Source organism: Manis pentadactyla, chromosome 5, assembly GCF_030020395.1.
Source record: "Manis pentadactyla isolate mManPen7 chromosome 5, mManPen7.hap1, whole genome shotgun sequence".
Taxonomy (NCBI): Eukaryota; Metazoa; Chordata; class Mammalia; order Pholidota; family Manidae; genus Manis; species Manis pentadactyla.
This window is the reverse complement of record NC_080023.1, coordinates 93,390,264-93,404,940: the sequence shown is the minus strand read 5'-3', so window position 1 is coordinate 93,404,940 and position 14,677 is coordinate 93,390,264. Positions and strand designations below refer to the sequence as shown.

At 35.1% G+C, this 14,677-nt stretch overlaps 1 protein-coding gene across 1 annotated transcript in view; it reads right to left on the bottom strand.

Annotated features, from left to right (window-relative positions):
• Positions 1-1,040: 1,040 nt before the first annotated feature.
• The window catches only part of ENPEP (glutamyl aminopeptidase), a 90,036-nt gene continuing 76,399 nt past the window's right edge, over positions 1,041-14,677 (bottom strand). The window contains exons 14-20 of the mRNA XM_036920865.2: positions 12,981-13,131; positions 11,883-11,956; positions 11,669-11,773; positions 11,410-11,580; positions 9,644-9,784; positions 2,825-2,903; positions 1,041-1,835 (exon numbers count right to left, since the gene is read on the bottom strand). Of these exons, the coding sequence (XP_036776760.1) occupies positions 1,683-1,835; positions 2,825-2,903; positions 9,644-9,784; positions 11,410-11,580; positions 11,669-11,773; positions 11,883-11,956; positions 12,981-13,131 (874 nt within the window). The 3' untranslated portion in view covers positions 1,041-1,682. The remainder of the gene's footprint in view (positions 1,836-2,824; positions 2,904-9,643; positions 9,785-11,409; positions 11,581-11,668; positions 11,774-11,882; positions 11,957-12,980; positions 13,132-14,677) is intronic.

The window sequence follows — 14,677 nt, the reverse complement described above, 5'->3', positions numbered from 1 at the left end:
CTCTGGGAGAAACCATTTTTATTGCTCACAGCTTGCTCAAATTCACTAGTTAGGCCCAGCCCTGTCCATCTCTGGCTGCCACTTGCACTCTCCTTTCTCTCTGGTCCCTGCTACCCAAGCCAACTTGATGCTCTGTGTCTCTGCAGGCCAGCTCCCTGCAACTGGCAGATGCCAGACCAATTATGTGCCAAGAACTCTCTTCTGAAGTATTTTTAAATAATATTTTTAAAGTTTTATCTTTCTTTTCCCTAGTCAACATTTGAATTTGTCAGTTTAAGTGTGTGCATTGAGAAGTGATAATGAGGAGATAGCAATAGTGAAGTTTACAAAGTTTGAGAGTACTTGATTAGGGCACATTATTATGTAAATAAAGTTAAGATTTTTATTGTTCCCATATGTTTGAACTAACATCAAGCCAATCTTAAGTTATCTTATACTTCTTAAGGTTCCAAATAAATTAAGATTTTCTAGATATAGCAGACTGGAACACAGTAATTTACCATCTTTCTGCCTATTGGACTTATATTGTGGATCTACTAGGCATCAAGTGCCATATTAAACATATTCTTGTCACCAGCTTCTGCAAAATTGATATCTTTAATCAGGTCATGAATATAAATTTGATCAATGCTGTTCTGTACGGATAAGGATCTAAGGGTTTATACATGAAAGTTATCTGTAGGAGGCTGTATCCTCAGATATGCAGTCATGCTAGACATATCCATGGATTTCCTCATTTTCACACTTAGGTTATTAGATTAGATCAAAGCTAAATTCTAATTCTGTTTAGTTTTATGGAATAATCAGCCTTCTCTCTTTCATGACCAGTTTCCAGTTATTTAGCCTTTTTCCTCTAAAATCCATGGAGCAGAGTTAAGCATCGTCTTCCCTCTAATTTTATAGCATATTTGAAGTGGCTTTGTAGGGAATGGATCAAGATGATAAGAGTACTCAGCATGAAAAGGCCTGTATTCTTGAAATTATTTGGGGAACACTGCAGTCTTTATTATTTGAAAGTAAAGTGACACTAGAAAACAATATATTTTTTTCAAGGTAATCATTCATATTTATTTTAAAAAGGAGAGGAGAGTTCTTTTGTTGATTTTGTAAGAGAAAGGCAACAGTCAGCCATTTCTTTGGCTAATTCATGCAATCCTTGAGTAAAATTTAAGTCTGAATTACTTTGGTAGGATATAAAGGCATAAGACACTTGTGAATACAATGATATAGATCTGTATAATTCTGAATAATAAAGATTAGGATGATAATATTCGTCCCTCAAGTACTGGTATTTAAACTTTAAAAATCAATCAAGAGAGAAGATTAAGTGGTGTTTCTTTTGTACTAAAAATGTAAATCTAAGTCTAAATTGTTCTATTTTCACAGATTTAAGATACAATGAGGATATTTAAAAACATTAAAATGGCTATAAAATTCTCTTCAGCTTATGAAGAATCTCCTACGAATTAGACTTAGAAGACATCCCTGAGTACATTAACTACTCTCTTCTTCCTAAATAAAGAGGAACAATGTAAAAGCTTTGCAAGACATATGAACACAATACTTAGCAAATGGAATATCCGTGTATAAGACTCCCTCCAAAGTGCTTGTAAATTAAGCCACCAAATGTTTAATAGGAGAAACAATAGATTTATAAAATTAAAATATGATATTTGAAAACATTAGCCATTCCTAGGTAAATCAAAAAACCATTGTCTTATGGTGTTTCTATTTTGTTTTAACCACTCGATATTGTTTTTCACTGTTTCCAGTACTTGAGCCCTAGGTTTTTCTCCTGCTCCAGCTTCTGGATACTTTTTGAAAAAGCTTTCCATCTGCAGAAGAGAGGGAAATAATTAAGAATTTTCTAGCTCAATTATTCTTGAAGAATTTCATTTACAAACTGGATTTGTTTCCTTGCCTGGAAATTCAGTATCACGGCACAATACTGACATAAGATCTCCTGGTGTATCATTTAGATTGAACCTCTCTCTCAGATTAGCACTCATTACCTATGGCTTCTGGATGCCTGGCAGCATATCAGGTTGAAAGAGGTCTCAACATATTAGGGAAGCAGGGGAGCACATGAGCGGCTGGCCTGTCCTTTCTACAGTTCTGCCCGCTTCTCTATTTTCTGTACATTCCTCAGGTGTTCCCAACAAGATCTGGTCCGTGGAATGACGGCTTTGCTTAGCATTTCACTCCAGGAGTGTGGAGTATTTTACTATACTTGCAATTCACTTTAAGGACTAAAAAAAATCTCTGTTAAACGGTTCTATCCTCCTTCTTCCCTCCAAAAGCCTCCCTAAAACTCAACCATAGTACTATTTACCATCTATAAAAATAAGAATTATTTTGTTTCTTAACCACAGAAGAATGTTCACATTCCCATACACAGGTATTGAAAAATCATTCAATCTCTATTTGTCCAACATTAGTAGACATCCCCCTTACCCCCTCCCAGGAATTGAAATATCTGAAACCTGAGAGATTTGGGCTTAGTTCTGAAATTCCAGAACTATGAATTTGGAAGGAATCAAATCTTGACCAACATACTGAAGAGTTACATTTACCAAGAAAGAGGAAGCGCTCTCTCCATGCTTTGGTAAGCTGAATGGCCTCATGTAACCTTCAAAGCATCCCAAGGCCTCACCTTTCTCAGCTTAGACTTTGTTTTTTGGTTATTTGAACTTTTTTCAGTTTAGATAAAATAACTGTACATTTAATTAGACAGAAGAATTCTTTCTTTCTTCTTGTCTCCTTGAGATCTGAATAGAGAAAATACCATTTGTATTTGAAAAACTTTTTAAATTCTGTTCCATACCTGCCAGAGCTGTAGTTCAGTGTTGAATGGCTCTGCTATTGTGACAATCCTGCCAAGGTTTCTGTCATTGAGTGTATATCTGAAGAGAAATTTAGGGAAGTAAAAGGAAATGTAAGTGTCCAGAACTTTAAATCTTTAAATTTCTCTAAGTGCATATATTTCCTTTTGATTTTGAGGGTTTTTAAACAAGTAGTTGTCAACGTTAGCAAAGCACCGTAAGTAAACACATTTAATTTAAAATAATTCTGTTCAGGAGAAATTCTTAGTAAATGCTGCATGTCTTTCTGTAGACAGATCCACACCATTTTCCCAGATGTGGTAGCCTGCTTATTGTATTTCTCAAATCTGTTCTCTTTTTTTCCTGCACACATGAAAAATCAGTTAGAGTTTGTACTTCTCAGTCTCCCTCATAGAGGTACAGACAGGTGATCCAATTCTTTTTTTAACATACAAAGTTATTATAATATTATTGACTCTTTTCCTATACTGTACTTTTCATCCCTATGATTTATTTATTTTATAACTGGATGTTTATACCTCTTTATCCCCTTCACCTATTTTGCCTATCCTCCCATCCTTGTCCCCTCTGGCAACCACCAATCTGTTCTCTGTGCTTATGAGTCTATTCAGTTTTGTTTGTTTGCTTGTTTTTTTTTTAGATTCCACATATAAGTGAATTATATGGTATTTGCCTTTCTCTGTCTGATTTATTTTACTTCGTATAATACTCTCTAGGTGTATCCATGTTGTCACAAATGGCAAGATTTTGTTCTTTTTTATGGTTGAGTAATATTCCACTGTAAATATATATACCACATCTTCCTTATCCATCCATCTATCAATGGACACTTAGGTTGCTTCCATATCTTGGCTATTGCAAATAATGCCACAGTAAACAGGGGTGTATATATCTTTTCAAATTAGTGTTTTTATTTTCTTTGGGTAAATACCCAGAAGTAGAATTACTGGGTTGTATGGTATTTCTAGTTTTAATTTTTTGAGGAACCTCCATACTGCTTTTCACAGTGGCTGCACCAGTTTACATTCCCACCAACAGTGTAGGGGGGTCCCCATTTCTTGACATCCTCACCAACACTTGTTATTTCTTGTCTTTTGGATTGTGGCCATTCTGACTGGTGTGAGGTAATACCTCATTGTGGTTTTGATTTGCCTTTTCCTAATGTTAACAATGTAGAGCATTTTTTCATTTGCCTGTTGGCCATCTGTATGTCTTTAGGAAAATGTCTATTAAAGTCATTTGCCCATTTTTTAATTATATTGGTTTTTTGATGAGGTGACCAGTTCTTAACAATGGAACCTGAGCAGAGGTGGTATGTTCAGCTTCTGCCTCCTTGCTTAAGGGAAATTGCTTGCCTTACACTCCTTGGCTTTTTCTCCTCTTCCTCTAAGAGTCCACCACACAGATAGATAAGGTCATAGGCCTCCTGGAGCAAAGCCACCTTGACAACTTGGAATGCTCACTTGAGGGATTAACTTCAATAAGAAATAATTACTCATGTCCTTTAACCTGCTACATGTCTGTGTTTCCATTACAGTCAGGGAGCTCTCTCACCCTTATCCAAATCTCTGTGCCTCTTTCTGCAGGTATGGAAATTTGAATATATGCTATTTATTCTTCACAAAGCTTTATTAGCTACATATGATCTATATCAGCCTAGCTAAGCAAAAACACTTAAAGCTAAGTGCAAAGATATAATTTTAGAGATGATACTATTTTCCTGTCCTTTTGCATTTTCTGTCTTAAAGAGCAACAATCAGAAATTTCCTTACAGACTATAATGTACATGATTGTGATAAAGGTAAAAATTTCATCACAACTAATTACAATGTAAGCAAAGCAACCACAAGAACCATGTATAACCTTGAACCACATGAATGTTGTAGAAGGGTAAAAGAAAACACTGATATGTGAAGAGGTAAACAGGGGAGAAATTTTATGTTTAAAAATTATCACATAATAAAAGCAGAAACCATGAAGATAAAAATTAATAAAATTTGTTGCATATACAGTTTTTAAAAATTTTATACAAAAATAAAAACTCATGAAATTAATTCAAAATTTTTTGCTTTATTGTAAAAAGAGCAAATATTTTCACTATATAAAGAACCCTTACAAATTGGTAAGAGGGAGAAATGTGCCAACATGAAATTAGCAAAAGAATGAATCAGCAGTCTGCAGAAGAAATATAAAGAGAAAATGTATGGGCAAAATGCTTTTCAGCATACTAGGTCCAATACTCACTCTTATCAAAGACACCATTGCACTGAAATCCACCATGTCTTTTATCTTTCATGTCTTAGAAGTATACAGCAAGCAATTTCCATTTACTTGATATTATCAGTCATTATCCAAAATATAAGACTCTGGGGCATCTGTTCTCAACACTGTCCCTATAATATGTTTACTTCTGTAGCTCCCTAGATCTCCACAATCTCTCAAACCCTTTCACCTAGCCATCTGGAACTATTCCTTTACAGGGAATGCTACTTTTCTCATTTGGAGAGTGTTTATTTTCCCGTATCATTCATATCACCAGGTCAGAGATGGAGTTGCATTTATGCTCCCCATTGCAGGTTGCAGACCATCATTCCTCTCCTGTCTTTAAAAAGCTCTGTTCCTTCAGGTTATTCCCCTTCCCCTCATTTATGATATACTTGGCACCTGATTCCCAGTCTTCTCTACTTCAAGTTGGGATTTCAAGGTCCACATGGATGATTGCTATAACATCCTTATAAAACATCTGATAAAACATCCTTAACTGTTTAGTTTCTTGACATCCTCATATCCAAAGATATTTTCTCCACTCTACCTAGCCACCAATTCCCATAATCATACCTGTGATCATCCATAAATATTCTGCCTCTATAATTATCAATTTATGCACTCTCTGTGACCTGATTTACCTTTCTGTTTTCACTGTGACCATTCTTTGACTATCTGGATTTCTGGCCCATTGACCATTCCTACCCCTATTTTCTCCTGGACCATCAGCTCTTCCTTTTCTTTCATTCATTTCCTTACATAGTTTAGATTACATGGTCTACCATTTTCAGTAACATTTTCCTAAAGCCCTAAACTCCCTTATATTTGAATGATTTGTGTCTAGCAAAACCCTACCTTTGGTTGAAATCAAGTGCCCATTTACTCTGTGTCAGGTAGCCAATCTGTTAAGGAAGATCACCCAACTTCCCACATATTGTTATACTTAAATTCATGGATATCAGTCTTAAATGTACCCTCCACATTGACAATCCTCCTACATTACCCTAGCCAACTCATTCTTTTCCTCTCTAAATTGTCTTTCTGAAATATTTTTATACTCTTCAACCTCCAAACACTCTCTCTCTTGTCTTCCTTCCCACAAAGTTCTCTTGCCTTCTAATTCACAGAGGAAATTGGTAGTAACTCCTCTGTCTTTGAATTTACAGACCTATTTTCTACCATCACCTGTGCTTAGGTTCTTGTTTCTCCCTACTTTCTTAAAAGGTTTACTTTCTTTTTAAATCTTTTTTTCTGTCCTACATATTAACTTTTTCATTCTTCACTAGGTCTTGCTCATCAGCTGTTAAATATGTTAAACATAATTGAAAATATCCTCCATATAAAAAAAGAAGAAAATCCTGTCCCTTGATCTGGCATCTCTCTGTTAATACCATTTCTCTTACCACTCTATTCATAGCCAAACTTCAAGGAATTCCTCTACATTTCTTGTCTCCATCTCCTCACCACTGACTGATTATTGATTTGTTCAATTTGGTTTCTGTCCCCATGACTACACTGAAAAACTCTTTCTAGGTTACGGTAGTTTTTATGTCAATAAATCTAATGGACATTCTTTGTCTTGGATTTACTCAAACTTTAATTATAGGTAAAAAAATAATTTTTCTCAGTGACCTTCCATAACTTCTGTAATATTCCTCTTCTGTTTTATTCTTAATGACTAAAAATTAAAAGATATATTTAGGAACCAGCAGTGAATAGATTGAATAAAGACTACAACTACCTGTATAAATACCAGAAATGTAAGAACAAAAAATGTTCACTCCAAGAAACCAATATCATATAAAATGTAGCATTTAGGAGAAATATGCTGTATATTTCTTATATCGATTGCTTTTAAAACTAAATAAGGATTTAATTACAGTTGACCCTTGAATATTTGCAGGGGTTAGGGGCACCCCACCCCCATGCAGTTGAAAATCCATGTATAACTTTTGACTCCTCCAAACTAAACTACTAATAGTCTACTGTTGACCAGAATCCTTACCGGTAACATGAAGTTAACACATATTTTGTATGTTATATGTATTATATACTGTATTCTTACAATAAAGTAAGCTAGAGAAAATGTTTTTTACAAATTGTTGCAAATCTCCATTTTTCCAGTAAATTTATTGAAAAAACCCACATGTAAACGGACCTGTGTAGTTTAAACCTATGCTGTTCAAGGGTTAACTGTGTATCTTACATATTTGGAAAAATAATTATATGAATATAATCTTCTTAGATTTAGTATTTACATATGTATTATGTTATGCAACACAAATAATTTTGATGCACACAAAACTTTTAGTTAAATTCTTACTAAATATTTTGTTTATGAGGTAGTGTTTAAATGGTTTCAGTCATGTCCCATTGACTTAATTTTTCATCCATAATCATGAACTAAAATCAAACTTTATCACACCACACTATTGACTTACTGAGTTCATTCAACTTCATAGTTTCACTTAAAAGTTAAGTGAAATAAATGAAAGCAAATATTTCTGATGTATCTTTGGAAATTTGTGGTTAATTCTCAAACTGGAAAGGACATCAGTGATGTGGCCATCAGGTATAAAAATCAAAGTACTAAATTTTATAAAAAGCAGCTTATTTATTTCACTCTGACAATAAATTGTTCAGAAATGGAGGCAGTAAAACTACCCATTGTGAAGTCTGGAAAACATATACGAGTTTGGAAATATTTGGATAAAGCTTGACTCATTTCTGTTTAATTTGTCTTATCCAGTTTTAATGGGGAAATTCTATTTATTCAAACTTATAATTAATATTGGCCATTTTTTGTATCCAACATGTGTTTATTATATAATTTATGTTTGAGGCTATTTGAAATAATACCTCATGAGAATTAGATCATTAGACTATGAAGAAATATTAAGAGCCTTGGGCAAGCTTTTTGGAACTAGCACTGGGAATAGTTTATCAATTTATTTTTCTTGAAAAAATTTAGTATTAGGCCTAATAGATTTAAATCAAGACCAGATTTAAGACTTTTATGACAAGGTAACACCTGTTTTTTTCTACTTCTTAATTTTTAAAGATGTGTAAACAATGAACTAATTTCTAAAAATGAAAAATGCACTATTGGAAATAAATCATGTCAAAGCTATTCAAATAGGCCTTGAGAAATACTCTATTTAATAAACAACAAAGGAATGGACATTTTATTGTACAAAATAGAAAATTATTTACTTTTCACAGTAATTCAAAAGTAAGCATTTTTCCTCATCTACATAGCATATATAAAAAGAGTTTTATAGTCTTTTGTGGTTAAAATAAAATACACAATACATGCCATTAGGCATATATCTTTCAAAGTGGAAGGTACTATCTTGGATAATATGAACTGTAACCTGCAGATAATATGTTCTCAACAGGTAGATTTGTTCATTTTAAACCACGCATTTCATTGAAACAATTATAAACAGATGAATAAAGCATCATACACACACACACACACACACACATGCACCAGTCAATCTTCATAGAGATGAATTAGCAGTCATTACAAGAATAGAAAAGGCAAAAATTATCACAAACAGGGAAAAGCAATATAGAGTATCTTGGTTGAGAGCTAGAGATATAATCTGGATCTCAGAAGGAGAGAGAATTGAATGAACATAGTGGTCCTCTGGTGAACTGTAGAGTAGAAAGGAGAATGGAAATAGAAGTTATTTTTGTACTTAGTATTTTTTGATAAGGCATTCATTATCAACTAGACTGTTCTGATGGAAGACAGAAGATTAGGAAGGAATATCAAAGGCTCCTTTCTGATGTGGGGATTACAGATGGTAAAGGTCTTTGGTCAGTGTTTACACATTTATTTGAGACATACAGTCTATATTCTATTTTATACTCTTTCAAAGAAATATCTTTCTAATGGGAAAAGCATCAAATTTAGAGGACTAGGATCACATACAGCATATTTCTTCTGTATGGGGCTAAAGAAATGAGAAATTTGGGAAAGCATCCACTTAGTTGATTTGCCCTTCTCTTGTTCTTGTTACTTCCCATTTAAAAACCGCTATTGTCTGGGAAATACAGTTCCCTTTTAAGAACTTCTCAAAATACCTAAAGTTTAATTATCATCCATATAAGCTCAGTAAGATAAAGGGCTCTAATTTGAACCCAGGTGTAGAAATTCTTTTTAGTTTTCACTAAATATTAACTGAGAACTAAATATATGTCTGGCATTATGCTCAGTGCTAGCACAACAGGCAGAATTATATTAACTTGTTTTGACCAAACCAGAAGTAATGTAACTTAGGCATTTCTCCAGATTTCAGAATTCTACAAATCAATTGGCAACAGTGCTTTCCAGAAAAGGAATTATGCCTGAAATTAATTAGTGTATTGCTTCTCTGGAAGGACAATCCCATGATCCTTTACCTTTGATAACACACTACTTAAGATACTACATAGATGTCAGAGAAAGTACAATAAGGAGAAAAAAGAAAGGATTTGTAGATGGTATCAAACAAAGAGAATAACAAACCATTATCTGATCAGCCCACCTGTTGACTAGATATTCCCAGTTGAGCTGTATCCAATTCCAGGCCATGTTCTTCCCATAGCTGTTATATGAAATATATCGGATGACTGTAAACACATCCTGAGTTTTAATAAGGTTTGAGTCCTTGAGCAAGTCCAGATACCTGAGAGAAGCCAAACAGGAAAACAATTCAAAATTTTAACTATTATTTTAAAAAATCAATTGCATTTATTGATTAAAAGCACTTCATCCACTTACTTATTATCCCACTGAACTAAAAAAAAGGAGCCAGTAAATTAAGGGAAAATATTTATACTCTTTTTTTCTATAGGCTAACAGTTAACAGACTTAATAAGTTAAGTCTTATTTGCTCTCCCCTAGATTGTAAGAAAGAGCTTTATAATATGGTCTATATGATTAGATTAGTTGGCTGTAATTAAAGTATAGTACAAATAAGTTCAAGATAAATTAACTAACCAAATCAATAGATTTTTATTAAGTTTATGCCATGGTTGTATCTAGAGGGAGTTTCTCTACATGCTCTACAACACTGAACTTCCAGAGATTGCACTGGAGTGGTGGGTTCCTTAATTTTTCTGTGATTTATCTTTTATCACTGGTTCACAAGAGTCTTAGTAAGACATCTAAGTATCTGCTAATTTTCTCATCAGATAGCACAATGCCATCAAGATAATGGATCAATCTGATGTTTTGTGGAATGTCAAGATGATCAAGTTCTTGATTGACTGTCTTAACACAGAGAGTAGAACTGACATATAGCCCTGAGGCAAGATGGTGAAGGTGTATTGTTGATCCTGCCATGTAAAAGGAAACTGCTTCTATAGTCCTAACCATCAGTTATTTCATTGCAATTTACTATTTACATTCTGTCTCTCCCATGAAACTGTAAGTTCTCAAGATAGATATCATGCCTTACTCATTTTTATTCCCACAATCTACATACCTATACATAGAAAGGATATCATAAGTATTGGTTATGAGAATGAGTAACTCAGAAACCAGAAATAAGCAAAAAAATGAATTAAGGCAGAAGCTAGTTGATATGGGGCGTTAATGTGGGAGAAGATTCATAGAAGGGCTTCAAGCAGTCTTTGTACCTTCTAAGTGGAATGTAAATACATTGTGTGTGTGTATGCATATTGTGGCACATATTCCTTCTCTGCTGACAGAGACCAGTTTTGCTCTGGGTTTAGATCAAGGTATCCTTGATCTTAGGAAATGTAGACTCATACCCGAGTCTTAGAGTATCATGACTGGCCCATATCAGTCAAAGGAATTCAAGTTCATTCTAGTCAGCAAATGATCAAGTGGTAGACCCAGTGTATGGTCCAGGATGATCAAGTATGACCCAGTTCTGGATTATGAGAAGTGGAGATAACTTACTTCTTAGCATGAAAGACAGAGCCTTGGGACAAGAAACTCTTGCTCCTGTCCTCCTTCTACTGAACATATTTGTGTGAAGGCAAAATGTTTGGAACTCTGGGAGTCATGAGATATCCAGCATTGAAGATGGCAGAACAGAAAGAGAAAGAGCCTAGGTCCTGGATGAAAATGTTGAGCCACCACACACAATGGGAACTGCTTACTTCCAGAATTTTTTCATATGAGATTACATTTCTTTATCATTTAAGCTGCTCTTACATAGGTATTTTCTTTCTTGCTGAGAAAATAATTTTTAATAGATTTTCTTGCAAATATATCCTACTTTAGCATCTTAAAGAGACTGTAACATGTAAATCATCAAATACAATTCCTATAATACCTTACCTTGACAAAAGAGTAACATTCTTCACTGATGCTAATCCATACAAAAGTTTTTCTTTTTCTTGAGCTAATGAAGTTTTCTGGTATTGATCAAGCATGTAGTTCCATGAAGTCTCGTCACCAGAGTTCTGCATTCCGTAACGATACACCAGAAGCCTGAGATTTACAGGAAGCCTAGAAGAAGAAACAAGGTTTCAGAGATTTTGATTCCTCATTTCTTGGTTTAAAGTCTTCTAGAAATGAAAATATGGCAAACAGTCACCTTACAGTCCCAGTTAGCCACTGCTGAAATAACCGGGAAGCATTGTCCAGGGCTTCTCTGTCTCCCATCTTGCATGCAAGCCCTAACACAGAGGCACGGAGTAACCTTAGGAAACAAACACATACCAAGCTGGGACCTTGAGCACTTTTCAACATATCTTAATACACACAAACAAATATGTGGCGAATATTAGTTTAAAAAAATAAGAAATAACTTTGTGATGTGGTTTCCAGTATCATTCCATCCCAGAGAATCTGCAATGGGTTTCACTTGACCTTGGAAGTATTCCTGAAATAAAAGCACATGTACAATGAGTAATAATGTACTATTTATCAACAGTCTCCCATTTATTATAATCCATAGCCCCCTGTTGTAATCTTTTTTCCTACTAATTCAGAGAACTTTGGGCCCATCTTTAGGAAAGGGATGTATTCAATTCTCATCACATTACAATTTTGCATCAGTCTTGAACATCAGAATAGCCTGGATTATTTCCTAATGTTTTAGAAAACTCTGGGTAAGCCCCTTTAACCTCCATTTATTAGTTAACCTTTGTAATAAATAGTATAACAGCTGGCACACTTAGTACTAAAAAGATTGCTCAAATATTGGTAAAATAATAATATGACAACTAATATTTGTATATTGCCTTAGTATTTACAAAAGATGTTCATATTATATGATCTTCATTATCTCATTACCATAGGCAGTCTAGTGCTGGCTTTCTTATTGTACAAAGGAAACTAAGATTCACAAATATTAAATAATTTGTCCAAGTTCTTTCATTTGGCAAGTGAAAGAGCTAGAGATTTGAATCCAGAATTTGTTTAACATTACAAGTGTCCTGACAAAATGCAAAAGAAATCACAAATCAAAAGAATGGCTATCGTATAATAAAATGTCAACGTGGAAATCATTGTAGTAAGAGAAAGAAAATACAATGCTATGTTTTGGGTAAGAATAAATTGATTTTTAACATACATAAACCCATTAAAAGATAGGAGCTCATTAGTAACTGGTTTAAAATGTTGCCTATTTTAAATAAAATATTAATTATAGTGTTCTTCTTTCTAGCACTAAAATATATCTTTAAGTGTTATACTGAACCAGAAGTACTGATACATTTCAATTAAAAAAAAAACCAGATAGCAGCATCCCTTTGGTTTTAACTAGTCAAGTCATTGTACTTTCCTTTGATTTCATGTGACAGGCAGATACACTTTTGTATCTCCCAGGAGCTCCTTCTCTCAGAAATAGTCCTATCTGCTAATGTTTAAACATTTACTTTCATAAAATAGAGCATTAACATCACCTCAATCATAGGGTATAGTTCTTTATCATCTTCAAACATGCTAATGATATAAGTTATAGCTGAAATGACTCTCTGCCATGGTAAAAAATCCTCTTCCATTCTGAGATACTTGGTAAGGTTCAGAGCCACCTTATAATCAAGAAGTTGGGCTCTAAGAGGGGGGAAAAAAACACAGTTAATTAAAAACCATAGACTTGTTTCCATTTGACTGAAAATACTAACGTGGGAATCGCAGAATTCAATGTTAATGAGAATCCTTCTATTAAACAATGAAGAAAATGCATTTATTGTTGAGGTCCAATCAAAGAGGTTTTTTCCAAGTGGTGTATTAGTGCCTTCATACATTCAATAGTAAAGAGGAAGACAGAACATTAATATGTATGTTGGAAAAACTACTGTGGCAAAATTTCAGCTAAAACAAAAGCCATTTAGCTATGCACAGTAAATACTAATGAATAGAAATTTTAAAATTTTGTGTTCACAAGCTGATTATAATATATAAATGCACCATTATAAATTTCTTTGAAATGATTTCCATTTCATATGAAGGGGAACATGACTGACAGCACTCATGAATCATGAATGCTTAAAAAATTCCATTTGAACTTGTATTTTTAAGCATAGTGTCTTGCCAAACATGGCTCTTGAAAGGGACATTAGAAGTGGCTGAATCAGGTCCTAGGGGGTGGAACTGACCCGTGTGCTTGTGCTCTTCAGCAATGCCTCCAGGTGGTATGGAGAGTCTCAAAAAGTTTCCATGTGTCTGGTCTCTGAACATTAACTTGCCAGTTAAATTTGGATATCTGTCTTAAAACAGTCCCCTTGCAATCAGCCAGGTCCCTTTTGGAGTCCTTCCCTATCTCTCTTCTCCCTTCTTTTAAAAGGCAGCCCACAAGGGGATGGGAAAGGTTGCATTCGAGCCCTGTGTTTTGCTCTGATCACCTCTGCAAACACCTAAAGTGGTAAGAGTGGGGGACCTAGAGGTGTGTAATCTTGGCACAGTTTATATGTGCCAGGTGGTCTTTATTTGCTAATGTGGCCCTGACCTTGGATGTCACTGAAGCCACTCCTCCCCGAAGGCTGGCTGGAATTCTGTTTGAATCATTAGCTCAGGTGGCCTTTTCAGCCACCTCCTCTGCTGTGCTTCCCTCACCTGGGAGTCCCTGCGCCCACCTGGCTTGCTAGCTGTACCCTCTGCTCTCCCTTTTGTTAGTCCTCACCCCTCTCTTGGCTTCAGCACACAGTGGGCTGCAGAGCACTATATAAGCTATTGAAAGGGAAAAGTCTACTCTAATAAGTGGACAAAAAAGAACTCTGTCTCAGTTTTGGCAAGGCCCTCAAACCAGGCCCCCTGGGGGTAAACTCCAGTGTAAGCTGCAGGCACACCAAATTGGGACTGGATGGTCAGGAACAAGTGTTTTTGACCCTTGGCTGATAACCCACTAACAGCCTATTAAAGAAGTGGGGGAGGCCAGTGGGGAGAGTGAGACGTTTTACAAGAGGTCTTTTTGGAGGCTCAGCCAATGAACTGTGAATGCTTTCCTCCCACAGGGGAGGGACAAGGTACAGGATGCTTTTCCCCTCACATGAAGCCTAGGAAACGGGGCTTTAATGGGACCACTTGAAGAGTTTTAGCTGTGTATTCTGGTGCTTGGAGCAGAGAGGCCTTGTGCCTATTACCCAAGAAATCTAAAGGA